The sequence below is a fragment of the Neolamprologus multifasciatus genome, chromosome 12 (assembly GCF_963576455.1).
Source record: "Neolamprologus multifasciatus chromosome 12, fNeoMul1.2, whole genome shotgun sequence".
Taxonomy (NCBI): Eukaryota; Metazoa; Chordata; class Actinopteri; order Cichliformes; family Cichlidae; genus Neolamprologus; species Neolamprologus multifasciatus.
In genome coordinates this window covers 3,135,799-3,158,104 of record NC_140450.1, presented here as the reverse complement: position 1 = coordinate 3,158,104, position 22,306 = coordinate 3,135,799, and the positions used below count along the sequence as shown (strand labels likewise).

Genomic DNA, 22,306 nt, shown 5'->3' with positions numbered 1-22,306 from the left:
CAAGAAAACACCACACAAGACGATTCAGTCTTTTGTGTGACTTTACGAGTCTCTCGCAGCATTGTGGAGGAATTCATCACTACGGTTCATTCAGGTTTGTGGACATTTGTTTATGCACAGTATTAAATAAGGTTGAGGTCTGAACTGTGATCGGACCCATGCAGCACCTCGATTCCTTTCTTTTTCGCCCATTCTGCTGTAGATTTGCTGCTGTGTTTGGGATCATTGGGAATTTATGGACAGTTTCATGTCAATAGCACCTTTAGAAATAGATTTACTTGGAAAATTGGTGATGTGTTCAATGCTTATTTTACCTGCTGTATATTAATGCTCCGCAGCAGCAAAATGCCCAAACATCTGCTTTTACACAGGTGCTTAAACTTACTGATTCCTAGTTTATCAAGTAGGCTTGATTAGCAGAACCTGGCTGTTACTTACCCTCTAAAGTCCTATGGAAGCTGTAAAGCTGTATTTAGTTTGCATGGAGTCCTGTGAAAACTTAACCACTCATGAATCATAATCAGCTGAACGCGTTGGCATAGCATTAAAGCAGAAAGCACAACTTGCACCCTCAGTAATAATAATAATAATAATAATAATAATAATAATGATGATGATGATACAACTGCCTGACACATCTCTGGTTGCAGCCACTTAAATTTTACTGGAAAAGCATAAAACTAAGATGGGAACACTTACTCAGCCTCCCCATCACTTGGGCAGCGCAGAGCCTCACTGATAAATGAAGCAGGTATTTAATAAGCTCGCAGTAAACCGAGTCATAAGCTGGATGCTGCCCGTAAATCCAGAATGTTCTCAGGGGGAAAAAGACACTGGAGCCACACGAGTTTGTGATCACATGAGCACTTTGTTATTTAACATCCATAGTAGTTTGATAATGTCATACGTACACATCATATAGTCTGGACACAGAGAGAAGAGCAGTGTCGCTGATGCTGAAGGTATTTACAGGCAGCCGGGAGAGAGAATGCAGAGAGAGAACAGACGAGAGAAACAAAGATCACTCCTTTCTTTCCCTCTCTTATGTCACTCCTACAAGTATTTTAATGCACAACATCCCAGATAATTAAATGCTTAATTCTAAAAAGAAGTCTCTCTTTGCCTCGGACCCCCTGGGCCTCCCTCGCCCGTCTCCGTTTTAATTACTGTGTGTTTATTTCTGTCGGTCTCCTGTGAGCTCTGAGCAGGACGGTGACGAACAGCAAGCCTTCCTCCAACGTGACGGGCAGCGTGTCGTACAGTCAGCAGGTTGGTTAGCAGTGAGGCTAAAGCTTATGCTCGCTTTCTGTAGTCAACATAAAATGCACCGAGAAACCTTTCATAACATTTGTACGTACAGCTCTACAGCAGAATTCAGGAGGGTTTTAAATATATTTACATTTGGATGAAATGTTAATCATGTCGCTGAAATTAAATGTTAAAAGTCTTACATAAAAATAAAAACTATACAGCAACGGAAAACTGAAATGGTGAAATTATATCCTATGTGAGATTTTCAAAAAATACACAAGCATTCATTTATTTAATATATGTACATTAACTTTACCTCTGGCCTTCTGTATACGTTTAACATCCATCCAGGTTTAAAGTATACAGTCGGAGTTTTAGTTCTCCATCAACTCATTTTGAGCCTAAGGCCACATTTTGCACCTGAACAGGACCCCCGCAGAGCCTCCATCACAAAAATGTGTCGGGGTTTCCCTTTAAACATCAAAAATATCCCCACGGATCTTTTCTTTCACGTGAACGAGAATCTGTGCGGACGTAAATCTGGAGGACGCGTCGCATTAGACGCGTCAGAGCACGTACAAAATACACCATCAGGACAAATAGCTGGACAGGTGCCCCGCCCCTCCTCTTTAATGCACAAGTGTCGAACTCCAGGCCTCGAGGGCCGGTGTCCTGCAGGTCTTAGATGTGTCCTTGATCCAACACAGCTGATTTAAATGCCTAAATGAACTCATTTGATTCAGGTGCGTTGACCCAGGGTGAGATCTAAAACCTGCAGGACGCCGGCACTCGAGGTCTGGAGTTCGACACCCCTGCTTTAAGGCATGAATGAGATCTTTGCATTTTGAACCGGAATAAACTTCCATGCTGGGGTAAATCCCATCATCCCCATTTCCAAAGACACCTGCACAGCTATGCTTTGCTTTCATTTGACATCCATGTTTTCTGGAAGCATCCATTTAGGTGCTTCCCTCAACTTATTAAATAAATAGAATCTATCAGACGTTTAAGTCACTAATGCATTTACAGTATGTACCAATAACTCGGCCGTGTTCCCACCAGCTCAGTCCTGCCATCCTCACAGGTTGTCAAGTCTTCTTAGATGTGCGAGTGAGGAGAGGGGGAATAGGACTGAAAGGAAAAGCAAAAGATTTCGAGAGATTTCATGCAAGTCGTCGGTGTCAACCATCGTTTTATCCCAGCTGTGAGGAAAGGAGGATTACTTTGGTCGTGTCCAAATTCATGGGCTGCATCCTCCTGAGGACCCGGCCTTCGCGGTCTACGTGGGCCGGGTCCTCAGAAGGTCGGGTAGGCCGGAAGTAAACGGCCGTGAAATTGGACGGTCTAGCCTTCTGATTAGCGTCACCGCTGTCTCGGTGGAGTTTAATAAACTCGCCGTCTGCTCCTTGCTGTCTAAAATATAACAGGACACTGGCGTAAATTCTCGACTGTCTCACACTTCTGTTTAATCAGTTTTCTGTTTGACGTTTAGTCAGCTGTGTGAAAACCAAGGAGGAACCCACCCGGGGATTAATAAAGTTTTATTTTATCTAATCTAATAACTTTAATCTCAGCCAAACCGATTTACTTACAAACAAACAAAACACTGAAAAAAGCCCAACAATAACATTTTTACGTTCTCTAAGTGACTTATATATTACGTTTAACCTGAGTAGCGAAACTCCACGGTGATCTGAAAATGATGTGCCGGGAGTTGTGCCGTTCTCGGCCGCATCAGTAACCCTCGAGCTCCCGGCTTGTTATCGAGCTGGTGGGTAGCAGACGTCTCCGAAAACGTCGAAGCACTTTTGCAAATATGCGATATCTTGATAAACGAGCAGATATTTGATGTTTACACAGCTACTTTCTCGCCTGAAAATATGTTAAAAGTTTATTTTGTGACCCAGAAAGATTAGTAAGAGCAATTTTAAAACTTAGTAGCGGCCGCCATTGTTGGAAACTGGAGCTTGGCTGGGCCGCGCTATGAATTCTGGGATATGGTGGGCCACGAAGGACACACCCGACCCATCCTTCAAATTCGGGGAAAAGGAGGACGCATTTGTCGGCTGCATTCGGAGGAGTCTACGAATTTGGACAGCCTTCGGCGCGTCGCTGTGACGTAATCGGTCTACAAATGCGGCCTCGGGAGGAAGCAGCCCATGAATTTGGACACGACCTTTGACTGTCTATCCATCCAACAGTCACGCTTAAACGAAGGCAGATCAAACAAAACAGAGGATAAAAAGAAAAAGCTGATTCTCCTTCTGCTCTCTTTTCACTTTGAATGTCTGAACAGCTGCTGTCGCGAGCTCCACCGTCTCATTATAATAATAAAAATATGCTGAATCACAGAACATTTATCCAAAAGCTCCAAAAGCTCTTACATTCATATCAATCTCACCAAAAAGCAAAGACTCACTCACTTCTACATGAATGCAAAGATCATATTAGCACTAAGTTCACAAGAGGACGTCGAACTAACCTGCGCCGGCACCGAGGGCGATCGTTTGAGTGGCGCGTTCAACGTGCGGCACAGCTGTACAGCACGGTGCAACACAAGAGAGCCTCCTATTTTTTTTGAAATTAGAGCTGGATGATAAATAGACTGGACCTGCACATTGCTAAGCTAGAAGGAGAGGCAGAGAAAGAAGCGCTTGAGAGTCTTTGGGTTTGTTTGTGATCTTCGTGGGGTGCTTTTTTGTTTTTTTGGATGTATGCATGCATACGTGTCTGGATGTACCCTTGAAGCAGATGTCTGTGTGTGGTTGAGCCTGCATGCTTGCCCTCGCAGTTATGTCTGCATCCTCTCCAGCTTCACTACAATGATTTGTCTTTTTTTCCTTTAAATTACAGACAAAAACAGGTTTTTGTGTTCGGTCCGTGTGCGGGAGGGATACCCTCCATGTCTGGTTGGCTTCATCTGTCGGACAGTTTTCTCTCGCTCAGCATTGCCCGAAACCGGGGGCATCCTGGCTGTCCTCCATGCTGTTGAGGGTGACGTAGACAATTGGAACCAAGCCCCGGGTGGAGCCCAGGGAACAGAGCAGCCAATCGGGGTCAGCCTTGCTCAGAACGCGCAGGATGTCGCCCTTGTTGAAGCTCAGCTGTCCGGGCTCGGTGGCGATGTGGTGGCACAGTGCTCGTACTTCACTGAGAAATCAACACGGAGGCAGAAGGTGAGGATAAGTGATCGGAGGGAGGAATGCTTGGCATCACGTCCAAGTAACACTACGATAACACTGTAGGCGGTTCCTACCAGCTGGACTGTAGTTTGGCCTCAGCGGGGTACGTCGACGCTGGTGGAGCTGTACTTTGGCTGCGAGTTGGTGTGGCAGGAAGCTCCGCCTTTTTTCCGGGGCCTGCTCCAATGGTCAAAGCTACAAGGTCGAGAACAGACCGATCCAAGCCGAGCCAGCCCGATGGAGGTCTAAGAAACACAAACACAACGTGAAAACAAAAAAGGCCGACGTTAGTCCAGGTCAGTCTTTCGTCATTTGCGGCATCAACGGCATCCAATGAAGCAAAAATATATATAAACCCACTAAATTTGTAAAGAAGCGTGAACTGGAACTCAGGAAGAAGGTGATCGTTGTTTTAGTTTCAGATTAAGATATACAAATGATATTTTGTTGGTTTCAGTCATGAACATTCAGACTTTTCTCACCTGGTCTTTTGGCTTTTTGGCCTCTGTTCACCTCCTTCTGCTTTCGAGGGAGAACCGACACTAGAGCCAAAGAGCCTGCTCCAGCGCAGACTCTGTCCCTGTGAGGGGCTCTCATCCTGGGCTCCGTCGTGGCTCCCAGTCACCGTGACCTCCAGAGGGTTGGTGTGATTCTCCTGGTTGAGGACAGACTCTGGGGGGCTGCCCATCCATGAAGGCCGCCCCCTGGATCCAGATGAGTCCCCGCTCACGCTACTGCTGCTGCTCTTCCCGCCCTCACCTTCCTGAGTGGCCTCCGCTCCCTCCACCACTCCCTCTCTCGTGGGTGGGATTTGGCCCTGTCGTCTCTCCGATGACTTCTTCCTCTTCTCGGTCTTAACGAACTTTGTCCCCTCTGTGGATTGGTCGATGTAGACCTGGGAGGACTGCATGAGCTGGTACCACCAGCCGGCCTGCCTGTCTTGCCGCTGACGCCCTTCGTCTGCAGGAAATCGGTCTTTTTCCTTCCTCTTGTCCTTCTCCTTTTTATCTTCATATTCTCCATGGCTCTCCTGTCCTACACCTTTCACCCTCTGCCCTTCGACCCCCCTCTCCTTCCATAAATGTGCAAACCCTACTTCCTTCACTGTCCCTCTGCAATCAGGCCCAGCTGTCATGCTCTGAGCTGTAACGCCCTCTTTCCTCAGCATCGATTTCCCCGCTGCTGCCTCTCTTCTCGATCCAACTCCCTCCATCCTTGGCCACGTTCCCTCTCGCCTGAGCCCCGCCTTCTCTTTCTTCACCTCTGCGCTTGAGTCCTTGACCATTTCACTGACAGTGTTGCTCCACCCCCTCATGAGCTGGAAGGTGGAGCACTTTGACTGGTCGACGCTCTGGCCTGCAGAGCAGAGCTGCTCTTTGCGACGAAGCTGCTCTTGTCCCTTTTGGAGGAGATGCGGTTCGAACAGCAGGTCCAGGTCAAAGGGGAGCAGCGAGAGAGGCTGCAGCAGGAGGAGGAGCTCCTCAAAGAGGGGCTGACACGGCCCCTGTGACAGGGGAAGGAAACCCCAAGGGCTGTAGTATGCGGCAATAATATCTGAATAAAAGATAAGAGAGGTAAGGAGGCGTCACAACAAGATGCACGAGAAGAAATCAGTTACCGTGTTTCAGTTGCTATGGTCTTACCTTCATGCGTGTAGAGGTGATTGAACCAGAACTCCAAAGATTTCAGACTAAAACAGAAAAACAGTCACTAATTTAAAACCTGCAGCAGAGTAAAAGTCTCCTGCAGAAGACATTTAAACAGTCGTCACACCCAAAACTGAGTCTTTTAATCAGCTCTGACATGGTTTTAAAGGGAACCCATCATGCTCTTTGTTATTCTCTGCTACTGATGATAATGGGCTCAGTGTGTGGACGTCATTCTTTAGCTCCTGAGTGCTTTAGATGCTCAGTGTCATGGTTCTGGGTCCTTTTGACCAGTGTTTTCAGTTTTCTTCTGTTTTGGTGTCTTTTGTATTATAATTAGTTTGCCGCGTCCCTCTGTGTGTGTCTTTGTTTGTGTGTGTTTGTGTTAGCCCTTGTGTCTTGTTTCCCTCTTCTGTTCCCATGTTCCCCTCCTTGTGTGTTGTTCCCATGCTCCCCCCATCTATTTTTCCCAGACCATCATGTCTCTCCTCTCGCTCTCTCTCCGTCTTGAATCCATTTTCTTTCCCCGAGTGTGCTTTCCTCTCAGTTCCCGTGTCATGTTGTGAGTTAGTCTGCGTCTTAGTGTTTCCTGTTTTATTTTGACAGTCTTGGTTCCATGTTCAGTGTGTTTAGTTTTGCTTCTTCTGTCTCTTTGTGTCTAATTTGTCTCAGCTGTGTTCCCCATGTGTTTCCTGTATTTAAGCCTTCTGTTTCTGTCTGTTCAGCGTCGTGATCCGTCTCGTTCCCTGCCGAGTGTTCTGCCTTCCCACCTGTTTAGTTTCATGCGTGTTCCCAGTTTAGTTAGTTTTTGTATTTCTGGTGTTCAGCAATAAAACTGCCTTCTGAGTTTATTCTTGCCTTTGTGAGTCTGCATTTTGGTCCATTTCTGCCTCCACACGGCCAGCTTTGAACTCAACTCTTGCCTTTGTACTTTCATGTCCAACACACAGTTCATATATCCCAGAAGCCCCGCCCACCCACTGTTCAAACCTGTTCAAAGCCTATCAGAGGAAATCTGGGAGGTTGCCCCTGACGATGAAGGCCAGCATTAGGTAAACAGGATTATTCTGAAGTGTGAAGTATTCAACGTTACTTTACTTACCTCAAGAATAATAATTTAGTGCTGATTAGGCAAATATTAGGCCGTCTTTAAGGAATGACATCAGTTCAAAACACACATGAACACACTTCATGTGTTCGAGCGGGTAATCAAAACTTATAACAAAAGGTTTACTAGAGACGAATAACAGCTCACAACATGATTACTTTTTTCATTCAAAAAAAAAAAAAAAATCTGATTACATTTCACTGTAGGTTACACACATAGCCACAAATACACTAAAGCACTGACCAACAGGGGGCACTAACGTGCCAAGATATGCAGGAATGTATCAGAAAGAAATGGAACAAGAAGTCATGAATGTAAACAACGTGGGGTTTAAAATACTCAGAGTTTTCAATAGTTTTTAATCTGTTTGAATTCACAGATTGTGGTTTTCTTAACTGACTGAGACATTCATACATCACCTCTACTATCGGACATAAACAGTAACGCTTTTAAATGCACTTCAGCACGCCATGATGACCTCGAGAATACACCTAAAGTAGAAACATCACTATTTTGCAGTCACTAAGACCCAAAAACACAGAAGCTGTTGTTGTGTCAGAGCGAATCAGAGCGAGCTCGAGGCTCAGAGAGTAAACTGAGAATGAAAACAGCAGTAAATGAAATGACTCACTTGAGCAGGCCGAAGATGAAAGCATTCAGTCTCATGCTGTGGCTCGTGAGCTCCGAGTACTGGCTCACCTTTGAGAACAGGCTGTGGAGAACACGTGTGGACGGGCCTGAAAGGACACACGTTTCAAAAAACACATTAAGCTTAAACAACATCTGCAAAAGAATGAATGTAGCTGTTTGTGAATGCACCACAAATAGTGAGGAAAGTACAACGAGTTAGCATTTTGGGGCCCTGGTTAGAAGGTGAAGTTTGACATGGAGGTAAGGAGCTCATTTCTTTGTGCCCTGCTGCTCTGCCGTCACCTGAATCCTGCTCATGTCAGCGCTGCGAAAGGTCAAGTTTAGTTATAAACACAATCTATGCCTCCGATTAGTCATTTTTATTTTTTATTATATTTGTTTTTATTTATCTGCTTTGCAGTTCATATTTTACTTGTTCACGATTTTTAATCTTCTAATGTTTCATTTATCTTTCTAAATGTTTTACTGCTTGTTTGTTGTTTCCTTTCTAGTCTTGTGAAGCACTTTGTCATTTTATTTTGAAAGGTGCCATTACTCCTCTATTACTTCACTTCATCCTTCTGTACCATAGTTGTCTCCGACACTGATGGTGAAAATCTTGCAGTTTAGTTCAACACGTCACTGCTTCGTCACTTCTTTGGCCTTCTGATATTTGTCAGCGCAGGGTCAGCATTACAGTGAGCGAGTCACTGCGGTGGATCAATACTAACGCCAACTTCCCGGTATGTCCCCTCCACCCAGCGCTCTCACCCAGCTGTGTGGACGCCTCCACGAGGCTCCATGGCTGACAGCGGCGCTGTCCAATGATCAGGTCCAGCACGTAGGCCTTCAGACCGTCCTGCAGCACGTCACGTAGAGCCGGACACAGATACTTCAGGATGAGGTGACCCACGTTGGGACTCACCCAGCTGTTCCCGAGCTTTGCCTGGCGGGTTGTAGAGAAGTACAGTCACAGACTCAGAGACACGAGCTTAACGCTACGACAAAACTGACACGTTACAGCGGGAACATAGAGACAGGGAGACTAGACATGAGACGTGGGACCAGGAAAAGTACAGAGAAAACATGGGGACAGAGACTGAACTGTCAAAATAAAACAGGAAGCACACGACAGGTACAGAGACACGGACATGATACTGAACAGAGGGAACGTGGAGTGAGTGACATGAGAAATGACTGACTGGGGAACATAATAAACACAAGGACAGAACTAAACCTACACCAAACACGAGGGGCACAGGAACCAAAACCTAAAAACTAGGAATCAAACTGGACACCAAGAAACACAGAACAGAAACGCCAGGACCGTGACACTGTGGTCCACCTCACCAACTGATAAACTCATCTGTATTTGCCAGAAATTATATTATAATATTACCACTGTAACAATAAACGATAGATGTTTGTGGCATTGATGCTCTGAGACAAGATCGTGGGTGACAGTCTGACACTGAATCTAAAGTTACTGAACCAAGCGCTGCTTTAGATGCAGCGTGTTTGTCCCATATACAAATACAGAATAAAAACACAAATAAAATATTACATAACGTTTGCTACAAGTACACAAACAGCTTGCTCACTCTCACCTAGTCAGGTGGCGCCATCTGATGGTGAAACTGGTGTAATTCACCACAAAACACACATTTTGGTTCTTTTGCGCTTCATTGCAGTTGTGATGTGTTTGTGCAAATTCTATACGTATAACTTTGATCAGCCAGTTTAATCAGTGTGTGAGTTCATATTCACAAATAAGCAGTTCATGCTATAATGTGTGGCTGCCTCACCTGTGAACCCCAGGCTTACCTTTACATCGGGGTCTCTGCTGGTGCCGAAGTGAGCCACGATCAGATCCACTGCAGTGTTCACGGCTTTCACCAGAGCTGACGAGACAAAGAGCAAAGTGTCTGTAAGTTCATCTTTTTATTTCTGTGTTATTGTGGCAACAGTCACATGGCAGTCATCTGTGTGCTATTTTACAAAATCCCTGCAGCAAGGTGAGGTACCAATATAATAATGAGTCTGAGCTCCAAATCTGCATGTTAGATTTGCTACAGGAGTCAAGTTGTCTTCTAGGGATTTGACTCACATCAGTCTGAAAACAAGACAAACGTTCAAAGATACGAGTCACAAAACGCTGACAAAGACTGCAATTCAACTCCTACTGAGCAAAAAGCAAATCTTTGTGTCCTGGTTCATCTGTGAAATTGATTTTTATGAAAGTAAGGTGAAAGGGCTTCATCAGTCTGTTCAGCACTCATGTCGCGGCTCCCTGCAGCTGTGTAAACCTGCATTATCTGGCAGGAGGATGATCTCCTCTCACTGCTGTGGCCTCGGATAACTCTGTGAGATCCACTTCATTTAGGGTGATTTGATTCTGTCTGCGCTGCAGTATCACTGCCCAAAAAGCTTTTACAGCTCACAAGTTGTCGGTAAAAAAAAAAAAATGAAGGTGTCATCCTGAAAACAGCATCTAAACAGGCACAGTGATGCCTTTTTAACTGAAGAGCCAAATAATGTCTGAATTACCTCCTAATTGGACTTTTATGCCTTTGGGATTTTTTCCTTGTATTTAAAGATCCATGAAAATTGTACTTAACTCAAAGTTAATGCAAACATGTTCTCCTTGTAACTCTAAGAGTTGTGTTGTAGAAAAGTTAAGTGCAGAGGTGAAATTTGATGTCTGTGTTTGTATTTTGGCTTGGATGGAGCACTCTGTATGCACACCGTTTCTGGAGGTTTTCAGCTCTTCTTTAAGTGTAACTAATTAACGCTTAGACCAGCAGCAGCTTTTGTTAGAGTGAAAAACAGTTAAATCCCTGAATCACACTCGTATTCAGTTACCAGACAAGGAAAAGAAAAAAGAACAGTGCACTTCTGTATGAAAGACTTAAGGGAGCTTGAATTTAGTGTGAACTCTCCTAACAAATCGATTAATTCTGTATCGCTCACAGACGGTAATATTTATAAATGTTGGGAGATCCCTGCAGGCTGTGAGCCCAGAGGCACAACAACAACACCATCACACTATCTTAGAATAAAGACCCGCTTGTTGGTGTGTGGAGAACGGTAAGCAGTAACCCTAAACCTAACCTAATTATAACCCTGACATTAAAACCACATTTGGAGTCAGAAACATTCCTTCAAACTTGTGGGGACTGGGTTTCGCTCCACAAGTAGAGTAAACTTCCAATTTTTGGGCTCCACAAAGATAGGATGCACACACATAGGCGTGCACACACACAGAGAGCCCCCACCTCTCTTCTGCGTCAGGTCAACAGAGATGTGAGACTGCGAGGACGAGCACAAAGAGGAGGAGGTGGAGGCGTCCGGGGAGAGGCAGAACTCCTCAGGCGGCTTCTCTGTCAGGGAAAAGTAGTCGGACAGGAAGTCGCTGTAGCTCTGCTGCAGCTTAGCTGATTGGCCCACTGCTGAGACACACACGAAGTCACTATTAGACGCATTGAGGTAAGGAGCACACTTCTATGAGCCAGTACTTAAAATATCTGAGTCTATTTTTTAAATATTTGATATTCTTGCAGGTCTCAACAGTGCCAACAGATTTTTGAGCACCATTGAGTCGTCCCAGCTTGTGGCCAGAGGGGACCGAAGGGAAATCGAAAACGTTGCGTCTGGCAGGTCGCGGCCCCAATCCAGCAGAAGCATGGCACCCCGACACCCTCTCCACTCCCAGAGGGTTTCGACGGCGGTACTCCCTCCATTTGAGAGCCTGAGGAGAGAGGTGGTGTGCTGTTGTGGGACGGGAGGTGTTAGGGTTGCGATAAAGGGGTCGGATTAGGGTTTGTCGATGAGACAGATGGAAATGATACGCAGGAACAAAGCAGATGAAGATGGGCGTGTGGAAAAGGTGACGGGAGGACAGGAAAACATTTAAGTTCATGCATGAAGGGAGAGGAGAAAGAGAAAAAGAGAACAGTAAGAATCTACAGGAGCTTCTTTTTAACAGCAAATCAACAGAACTTTAATTCAGTGCAGATTTTAAAAACCAACTGCATCAGGACAAAACCTGCTGAGCGATTCTGTAACGAAGGGCTGACAGTTAAAAGAAGGGAAATGTAAAGGCATGAGAGACGACGAGAGGAAGATGAACAGCTATTTTAAAACAGCATTTTCTCATCAGGGATTTAATGAATAGTTTTTAACGGAAACGTGAGATTTATTTATGGGCGTACCATTATGTGTCCTGGCTGCGTGCCCTTTGTTGCCCTCCTCGTGCTTCGCAGAGTCGAGGCAGCCCAATGGGCTCAGAGAGTTGCTGTGAAGTGCTGGTAAGCCGGGCAGCCCTCCACGGCGGAAACAGTGTCCCTGCACTGCTGGCAGCGTCGGTGGCACCGCCCCTCTCTTCAGCCCCAGCGATGAAGGAGGAGGAGTAGGGGGCAACGGCGCTGATGCCCCCGCCTGTTTTATCGTGGGCGGGGTCTGCAGGGGGCCGAGGCCGGCTGAAAGGGGGCAGGAGAGGCTGTGCGTTGGCTTAGGGCTGGGGGTGCAGGTGGAGCAGGTCCCGGAGCTGGGTGCTCCCTGGAGTCGGACCGGGGAGTAACTCCCGAGAGGCGAGGGCCTAACCGATCCAGGAGGAGGAGCCGTTGTGATGAGAGAACCCTGTAAGCTGTGGACGTTCTCAGCTGCGTCGTCGCCGTCCTCCCCGACTGGACCTCCAGAGCCTGAGCCCAAGCTGGAGCGGGCCTGCATGCTAGAGATGTAGCCTGTGAGCAGGGGCGCCAGGGGCTTGGGCTGGGGGGCTTTAGCTGCAAACTGGTGGTGGAAGGTAAAGGGCTGGATGGGAAGGGTCGTGGGCCGCTGGTCCTTGCTGTAGCGGACCACTGCTGAGCGGCTGTCTGCAGAACTGGAGAGACCACCTAGAAGAGCCCAAACAAACTGCTTAGTTCTAGTTTGCCACAAGTTTAACAGTACAAACCCCCCCCGCTCTGACTGTTAATGTACTGAATATATCCAGGAGTGTCATTATGTGTGTCTGTGGGTGTGCGCGCTTCACCGTTAATCCAGCCTGCTTCATATTTGTCGGCTGTATTGTTGAGTAAATGCCAAGTTTTAGTTTGATGGAACGCTTTTCATGTTTTGTGCCTACTGTCTTTCCTCGGGGCAGACGAAAAGCTCTTCTTGTTAGATTATCACAACTAGCAGCAGCTCTCTGTCAACTCCCTGCACGTGAGACGTTCAGGGGACATATTTGAAATGCAGAAACAAAACCCTAACCCCGTCCACAAGTGTAGCATTTGCAATAATGAGCAGTCAGTGCTGCAGCTGCATAGCTAAGTGTTTAATGTGTTTACCAGGATGTCACAAATGCATCTTTTACTCTCATTTATATTCTCTTTGACCTCTTCTCTGAAAGCTGAGACAAGCTGACCTCAGTACAAATGTGTGCAAATATTTATTTCCACTGTGGATTCCCTTTTGCTGATTATTTGATTTCTCGGTTAATAATTTAGGAAATAAAATAAGATTATCACAGACTTCCTCACACTGTCCAATCAACAGGCTGAAGCTAAAAGTCAATAAATTTATAAAGATTCAAACACCACACATATTCACAGCTCAGATACTCAAATAAATAAATAAATAAATAAATAAATAAATGAGTACAGGCCGGTGTAGAAACTCATGAACCTGCAGGTCATCGCAGCTCATAAATGCACAAATAGAAAGGTTAGAAGTGAAACCACAACACACAGCAGAAAACTGCCCAGTCATAAAGCTCAACCGCTCTTATCACAGAGAACCACACTGCTATTCACAGGCCCACACACACTCACTCACACAAAGACAAACACACACACGCAGACTAAACCTGGGAATGTCAGGAGACACAGCAGCGAGGAGAAGCCTTTGTCTGCAGTGTGTGTGTTTGTGTGTGTGCTCCTAGATCCAGTGGGTGACAGACAGCGACGTGTGACGTCAGCGGGGTTGCGCAAGCTGTTTGTCGCCCAAAGGCCGGCCCACCAGTGCCACCTGACCCGAGTGCAGTAGCTGTTTCTCAGCCACAGAGGGCGACAACAAGCTGCTGTGGAAACCGGGAGGAAGGGAGGGCGGAGTGAGAGGAATACACACCCAGCAGGACTCAGCTCCCACTGGGATGGAGAAGAGAAGCCCTCATTCTCCGACTCTGGATCTGCTCTGTCATCCTTCTAATTGGACTCATTTCTTTTCTCGCTAACTCGCCTCTCCCAACTTCATTCTTCTTCTTCCTCTCTGCCTGTTTTTCTCTTCAGCTCCTGTTTCACAGATGAATCCATTAGACAGCCGAAGCTTTTATTTTGCAGCTCTCTGCTTTATGTTAGCATCATTAGTGAGCAAGCTGTCTCCCAGAGGCCTTTACTGAAGCCTGTACTGTACTGCGGTGAAACAACACAGCTGACTGAAGTGAAGTCTAATGAATAATATATGTGCAGAGATTCTGCACAGCCTTTCATTACAGCCTTAAATTATCACGGCCTTTATAGACACAGCGTTACAAACTAAGGGAGGAACGTGCCTCTATTCTTTGGGATGATCCTTTACCAAATTTCCCCTTGCCTTCTAACTTATCAATAAATCCTCTGTTTCAGGGTTTAAAGACGTGAAATACAATCTGTTTTCAATCACTACTTTCATCTATACTCAGTAAATCTGGTGAGGTGATGTGCTCTAGGTTGTTCCTGCAGGTAGAAGGAAAGAAATACAACATTTGTGTTTTGTGCATAAAAATCTACAAGGACTATTTTAATTATACCCTCAAGTAAAGACAACATTCATTATTGTGATTTAGCTGTAACGTGACAGAAAAATCAGCTGTTAGATGATCTTTCGGTGTTGAATGCTCTGATGTAAAAATGTAGCACTTTACAAAACAGCTCAGGAAAAAGCTGACAAATGTAAGTTTCGTCAGGTTATTCCTGTCATCTCAACACGCTGATGTTTTGGCCTTGGTGTCTTCAGCAGACCTGTGATGACTCTGGTTTAGCATCACAGGAACGCCCCAGAAAAAAAACAAACAAACCCCAAAAAAGTTTAAAAGCAAATAAAGTTGAAGTGCGGCCCACAGGCTGGTTGTAGCACGCCGTATATTTTCATGTATTATGGCGCAGCAGAGCAGGACGAAACCCAGACAGCATTTCTCTTTAATTCCAAGAAACCTTGTTAAATACTCAGCCGAAGGCAGAAGTCTGTTTGTAATTATTAAAAGATCATACAAGTCCAAATTTAAAAGATTTTTTTATGTTCCTCAAATGATGTTCGGATGACCCAGTTTTCCACTTGCACTTGAATGCAGCATACATTTGTGAATCTGTGTGAAAAGTGCACATGCACAAACGAAAGCTCATCATTTAACAATCAAACCTCAAACGTTTGTGCATCAGTGATCATTACTACAGGTACTGATCACTGAAGGTTTCCAAATATGTTTTTGTAACGCGTCTTCAAACGTACATATTTGTGAATACTCACAATTTCCCACAAATCACACACATCTGTGACACATTTGAGGCTGATTTCTCTCCGTACGCCAGCCGGTCTCCAACTATAAAAGGCAACAGCTGGGGCTTCCTGGGATATCACTCTCCCAGTGCTCTTTACCCTCCCTGGTCTTATTCCACAGGAATCCCAAGCATGTGTTTGTGTATTTACCTAAGCAGACAAACAGCGAGCAGCTGAGACTGAGCTGACGACGGTCACTGTTCTTATGTGTACAGAAACTGATGGGTTAGTGACTTAATTCATAGAAATAAGTTATCTTGCACAGTTTAAAAGTACCTGAAACCCTAATGAGTCAGAGTTAGTGGCTGAAAACTTTCTGCTTTTACTTAAATCCATCCACCTCAGTCCAACGCTGTATTTGTGCTACTCTTTGACAATAATCTTTATTTTAACATTAAATTACCAAGTTAAACAGTTCTCTAATGCACAGTCTATCCATTTAGTGTACAGTACTGTACAAAAGTCTTGGCCCATCCCTCATTTGACTTTTTTTGCTTCCAAGGACAGTTGTGATCTTGTAAAATGAGCATTAGCTCTCTGGGCTTTCTGCAGGTAGTTTCCTTTGGACATTCCACTTCTTTTTCTCTAATTTTCAGTTAGTTTCTCTTTAGATTTGTTTTGTTTTGTTTGTTAAGCTACTTAATACTCATCTATGAATCATTCAAGCTTGAACCAGTGTTGTGCCTGCATATAACAACCATCCATTTTTGCCTTGATGCTGTATTTCCATGCATCTTATATCTGCACCTGTTTCCCTTTATCCCAGCAAAATCTACAGGAATGAGGTTTGGCTGAAACCTTTTCTATAGTGTGATATGTTAACGGCTTTACTCTCCTTTATTTTCATTCACAGATGCAGATGTTTCACTTGCAAGAATTACACCTAAAACTCCATGTGTACTTGTACCACCCAGCATACTGTGCTAAATGCATCCAAATTAAGCAGAATTGATCTGTTTTCAGGCACAAACAAAGGCAAAACAGGATTGTGCAGGAATACAGTGACATCCTGCTTAGTCATAAGTGACTAAGGTTGGCTGAGAAGGTGATGCGGCTACCATTTCACGTTCAACAAGCCAAAAAACACCTGACACCAGTAGAAACTCCTCAGTCAGATTCCTCACGTCTCTCAATTCTGGAAAATAATCCAGAGCTACAGATGGAGGTTTGTGTTGAGCTTTCTGAGAATCACTGATCTGTTGAGCCAAATGAAAGGGAGCTGAAAGGCATCACATTCAAACACAAACTTCATTAGAAGTTTCAGAAATAGAATTGATTGAGAGCGATGACACAGAGGTTTCTATCTACGAGCGCTTGTTTTTGGAAGGACGGCACAAACATGCACGGATATGCAAATATACAAGTCACACACACACACACACACACACACACACAGAGCTCAGCAAGCTGATGCAGAGCTCTGTGGGGGGCGGGTGTTTCACTGCATCTTTCTCTCCTCTCTCACCTGTTTGTTATTCTGAGCACGCTTGGCCCACTTCAACCCTTCATTCCATCTAAAGCAGTGTGCACGCACACACACCTTAGTGAGGACATCTCATTGACATAACCCTAAACCTAACCATAACCTAATAACAACCCTCACAACACCTTTGAGCCTCAAAAATGCCATAAGTGACTGTTGTTGCATAGTAAGATGCCAATTTTCTGTCCTCACAAAGATGTCTAAACATGCACACACACACACACACACACACACACACTAAGGCATCAAATAGCTGACCTGATTGGCTACCTCCCTGGACTTTTTTAGGGGGGAGGTAACAATGTTTAAAACAATAACAATAATAATATTGATATTTATAACAAGGTGCAATAATAATTAATGTGCAATAATAACAGTGTGCAATACACATACACTTATTCTTCTTTTTTTATTACCAAGTTAATATACTGTGTTGTGTTGTTTGTGTTGCGTTGTGATGTGTCGTGTCGTGTTGTGTTACATGTAGTGCCGACGTAGGAAAGTTTTCCAATTTCATTGTACTACTGTACTATGTATGACTGTGCTCTTATCTTATCAGCCTGCTTGCAATCTTACACCCAAAAAGTGAAAAAACACGACCGAACTAAATGCCTGTCCACAGCTGAGGGATATTACCTCAACATTTGTTCACATTTGATGATCTGCTGTTTGAAGTAAGTCTATAAAGTATGTAAAAATGTCAGCATATTTATAGGTTTTAGTCGTTTTAAAAATCAGAAACGGTTGTGTTCTTCTTTCTTTCCCTTATAACGAACTCACAGTCAGGGCTTGATCACATGAGTCATACTTTCGTGACGCTGCTATTGGCTCAGGGTGCAGGGGGAACCTCCCAAACATGTTGCGTTTATATGTCATTATTGCATGACATCAGCTGTTATCAAACCAAATACTTTCCACTGGAGTTTGCAGAGCCCAGATTAGTTAAAAGGAAACAATGTATCTTCCATTCATTAGGTGGACAGAAGGAGAACAAATTAATGCAAATGTGCTTGAGGCGGCTATGTAGATAAGCGTAAAAACTGTCAGTTTAAGTTCTTCTGTCCCTTTGCAACCTAAATGAATAAATAAATGAGGTTTACACTGTTGTTGTGCAGTGTAAGAGGTGGTGTACCTTCTGCCTTGGCCCGGGTTTCTCTCCCCCCTTCCAGGTGTCGCTCTATGCTGCCTTGACTGTAACATCTGGTAAAGGGTACAGGCGACAGGGCCTGACTGTCAGCCTCGACACGCTGCTCCGGGATCGGAGAGAAGTCCACTGAGGAGTGCGAGTGAGAGGAGACGGCGTCTGAAGCAGCCTTCACCGAGGGCGATCCACCCGCTCCTCCATTTCTTCGTTTGCTTCTAGCTATCTCTGCGAAGGAGGTGACCCTCGGAGGAGGAGGCGGGGTCGCGGCAGCGCCCTCGCTGAGCCGGACGGGGCAGCTCAGCATCCGCTCCAGCGAGCCGAGCCGTGGAGACGGAGACTTGTCCAGGTTGCGATCGTAGCTGCGAGAACGTGGACGGCTTCCTGCAGACGCTCCGATAACGCCGCGACCAGACAGAGGAGGAGAAATGTTGACATACACCTGGCCTTCAATCACAGGACCAGCTTTAGCTCCCTGCTGATTCTTCTTCTTCTCCTCATCATTGTCATTATCATCATCATCATCATCCTGCTGAATAAAGAGGAATATGAAAAGAAAAGACTGAAAGTTAAACTTTTTCCAAGAGATTATAAAATAAAACACATTACTAGCTGTGGTTAAGAGGTCAATTAAGAGGTTAAGAGGTCAATTAAAGGTCAAATTAAAAACAAACCAAAGGCTTAAACTGACTAATCCAGATTTGCTTTGACACAGTGGCACTGTTACACACTGATATTAATACCCTTCAGTCTACATAAGTGCTAAAATAATCCTCAGACATGAGCAGATAACTGCAGGCGGTGGCTAGTGTCTAAAACGAGCCAGTACCAGACTAATACCAGTGTTATTGCTATTTAAAGTTTTCACTGTTACGGGCCTTCAGTTTAATTTACAGTTTAGGAGCTCTTTATGTTTCTTCTCCCCATTTTTCCTTTTGTATTGAGTCAGATGTAATTTCTGTCTCTGTTGTTGATTTGGTCTTGCTTCGCTGACCAATTCAATTTAGTTTTAGCTACATAAATAACAACAACAGTCACCGCGAAGTGCTTCGTATTATAAGTTTGCTAATAATGTATCGAAACAGGGACAGCAGAAATCGATATTTTGTTACAAACAATTTTTTTGTGGAATGGAACATGCTCCGACTTCAGAGCATGTTGATCCTTTTTCTGAATCCTGACATTCCTTCACTGTCCAAATGTGTTTAACTGTTTTTTTTGGCAGCAATAAACATGACAGTTTACTTATTTTAATTTAAGACATGTTTTATTTTAGTTAGTTAATTCTGTACATTAAGTTTACCTTTATGTACAGAATTTGAATATCGCAAAATAATTTAAAAAATTGCAATAATATCGTATCGTGAGTTGTATAGTGATTCCCACCTCTATTACATCATAATCACTTGTTTGTGTAACGTAATTAAACTGACCTTTATTTAACTAAAAACATTAAACACAGATTCAGTGGAGGATAAATCAAAGATCTTTTGATTTCGACTTGGATTATAGATTCTTTATCATCATAAATCCTCATTCACAGTTAAGTGCTGCAGTTATTCAGTAAATCAGTGTATTTATGTTTACACATAATAAATAGGAAAACAAAACTGTCACTGATCATATTCGATTATAATCATATTATATCAAATGGAACCCAATATGACATTTTAGTTTTGTCAGTGTTACAATTTTACATCACAAAATAGCTGATGAACTTTGACCCTTTGGTCACACTTCTAGTGGACTGCATTTCCACTCTCGTGTGGACCTTTACATGCAGTGTTTCCTGAAATGGCTTAGAAACTGTTAAAACTACAGAGGCCGGATTCTCCACTCACCCTAGATGTCTCTCCCTCTTCATCCTCTTCCTCCACTCCTTCCTCGTAAGCTTGCTGCCTGAAGAGGAAGTACTCACTCGGCTGAGTCGGGGTGGGGCTGCCTTTGCTGTGTTCGTCTGAGCAACTGTGAACCGAGGAGCCCGCGGGACTCGGGGACGACTGCGACGAAAGGTCGCACGTGACCAGTTTGTAGTAGTTCTGGGTGGCGACGACCAGTCGTGCCTGACTCTGGAGACAGGAAGCGAGGTCGCCAGAGGACCCTGCGTGAGGAGGGTGGTAGGAGTTGCAGTTGGCATCGAGGTCAAGAGCCCCCTGGTGCTCCACTGAGCAGGAACAGGTGGAGGAAGAGGACAGGCGTGGTTCACGGATGAGAGGGAATGTGTTTCCAAGTTGTTGAGATAGGGGAGGTTCGGTTGGAGAAGTGTGAAGGTCCAAATAGAAAGCCCCTCCAGTTGAGTCTCGGTTTCCTGGTAGATCGGAAGCAGATGAGGTGCAGGAGTGGTCGGTGGAGCTGTTGAGGTTGGTGGGACCGGAGACTGGTGGCTTCTCTGGGACGCTGTTGTTCATCTTGTTGTAGATGGCACTGAAGTTGACGAGCACGCCATCGGAGCTGTTGCAGGAGGAGTCGCTGCCGTAGCCTTGCTGGCACTCCAAGAACGGCTCGGAGAACGCCTCGGGGAAGTGCCGAGGGTAATTCTGGGACAGAGTACAGCAGGAGCAGTGCTGGGTGGAAGAGCTGGAAGAGTAGGAGCCCGTCTTGCTGCTTCTCCCACACCTCATCGGATGATCTTCGTCTTCTTCGTCGTCATCGCCCCAATCTTGATCTCCGCAGTCCATCGACATGTTGGAGCCACTGCTTCCATGGCGCCGTTGACTGGCAAGTTCCAAAATCTCGAGGTCTTCTAGGTGGTTAGAAAGATCCGAGGCGCCACCTCTCAGGGACTCCCCACTACTTCCTCCCACTGAGCTGTGAAGGAGGAAGGGCTGGGGAGCAAAACCGAGGTCGTGCAAATGGAAGGAAGTCAAACCGTCATTGAGAGCAGAGTGAGCGTCGCTGTGAAGGTGAAAGGAAGAGTCTTCAAGGTAACCACTGAGGTTGTCACCGTCATCTTCTTCCCCTTCGTCATCCTCGTCCTCTTCGGTATTCAGCAGAAAAGGATTGTGACGGAACGGATTCCTGTTCCTCGGCTTGGCTCTGGGTAATGTGTGCGCTGTAATCAGCTGGTCCTCCGAATTGCTCGAGGCAAATGATGAATCATCGCTGGCTGTGCTGCCGCCTCTCCCGCCACCCTTTCTTTCTCTTCCTCCATTGTGGGAGGACCAGGAGCCACTAGAGGTCTGGATCAGGCTGCTGTAGAGGAGAGCTTCTCTCTGGAGGACGTCTCTCTCCGGAAGGGAAGTGGTGCGACTCAAGCCCAGGTTCTCTGGTGGGCTAAAAGGGTTGGTCCTCTTCATCGAGCTCCCGCAGCCACCCTGCCGCCTACTCGACACCTGACAGTGCACCAGGGGAATGTGGTGCACAATCAGCGTCTCACCAGACAGTTTAGGAGGGCTGTCCATGGCCTATGAGGAGCGAGGGAGGGACTGGAGCTGCAGCAGCTGAGCGAGGCCCTGTACGGGTGAGGGGGGGAGGCTGAAACGAGGTGTGTTGGCAGTTGTATTCACACTCTGTTTGCTGGGCCTCTCTCTGCAGGGCAGCCAGGGATTTGGAAGGAGAGGTCAGGGAAGTCTACACCATGGTCAGAGTGATACATCTGGAAAACACAAAGACAAAAGAAGTTAGGAAAGCAGGCAAATACACACACACACACACACACACACACACACACACACACACACAGGGGTTGAGGCTACAAGGTTGTAAAAAAAGTCAGTGAAACAGTGTTAGATAAAATCATAACTTATTAGACCACAAACAACCTTTTTTTCCACCTCATATTTTGTTTTATTGGTGTCCTTGTTAAACACGGGACATCAGAGCAGAGTTTTTCAGTTAGTAGGTAACATCATAGAGGCAGTTAGTCCAAAGTCCTGGTACCCTATGTACTGCAGCCAGCTGCATGCTTTTTACTAGAAGCTCCACCAATATTATGGTGATATTCTGTCCTCATACCAGACACCATCAAGATATCCACGGACAATCTACCCAGGTATAATGTGATAAATCAACTTCTATTCCAAAGATGTTTCTTCTTTCTTGAGTAATTTCTTGGCCGAAAGGTTGAGATAAAATGGAAACCACAGCAATGAGCTTTCAATTTTTGAGTAAAACAAACTTAAAATGTCCTGAGGCACAAATTTTCTCCTGCCCTTCACAAACTGCATTTCAGTTCTCTCAGATTAATGAATAAATAAACTACTAGGGGTGCAACGATATACAAAATTCACGGTTCGGTTCGATACTGTGGTGTCACGGTTCGATATTTTTTCGATACAAAAAAATGTTCATGCCTTTTTAATTTGTCATTTATTAAAATTATAAATATATATTTTAACTCAAAAGTACAGT

The 22,306-nt window shown here is 45.1% G+C and overlaps 1 protein-coding gene across 6 annotated transcripts in view; it reads right to left on the bottom strand.

The window, feature by feature from the left end:
- Positions 1–848: 848 nt before the first annotated feature.
- rusc2 (RUN and SH3 domain containing 2) overlaps positions 849–22,306 on the bottom strand; it is a 46,379-nt gene continuing 24,921 nt past the window's right edge. Inside the window, exons 2-14 of one of the 6 annotated variants that reach the window (XR_014877206.1) lie at positions 19,798–21,551; positions 17,948–18,488; positions 12,029–12,712; positions 11,409–11,585; positions 11,093–11,266; positions 9,642–9,718; positions 8,589–8,763; positions 7,819–7,924; positions 6,077–6,123; positions 4,916–5,987; positions 4,508–4,678; positions 3,428–4,401; positions 849–2,473 (exon numbers count right to left, since the gene is read on the bottom strand). Coding sequence is in view for 5 of the 6 variants with exons in the window: in XM_085180296.1 (XP_085036422.1) it covers positions 4,194–4,401; positions 4,508–4,678; positions 4,916–5,987; positions 6,077–6,123; positions 7,819–7,924; positions 8,589–8,763; positions 9,642–9,718; positions 11,093–11,266; positions 11,409–11,585; positions 12,029–12,712; positions 17,948–18,488; positions 19,798–21,357 (4,992 nt within the window). In the remaining variant the exon portion in view is untranslated. Of the gene's footprint in view, positions 4,402–4,507; positions 4,679–4,915; positions 5,988–6,076; positions 6,124–7,818; positions 7,925–8,588; positions 8,764–9,641; positions 9,719–11,092; positions 11,267–11,408; positions 11,586–12,028; positions 12,713–17,947; positions 18,489–19,797; positions 21,552–22,306 lie in introns of all 6 variants that reach the window. The other 5 variants (XM_085180298.1, XM_085180296.1, XM_085180297.1 and 2 more) reach the window with 5 other exon arrangements.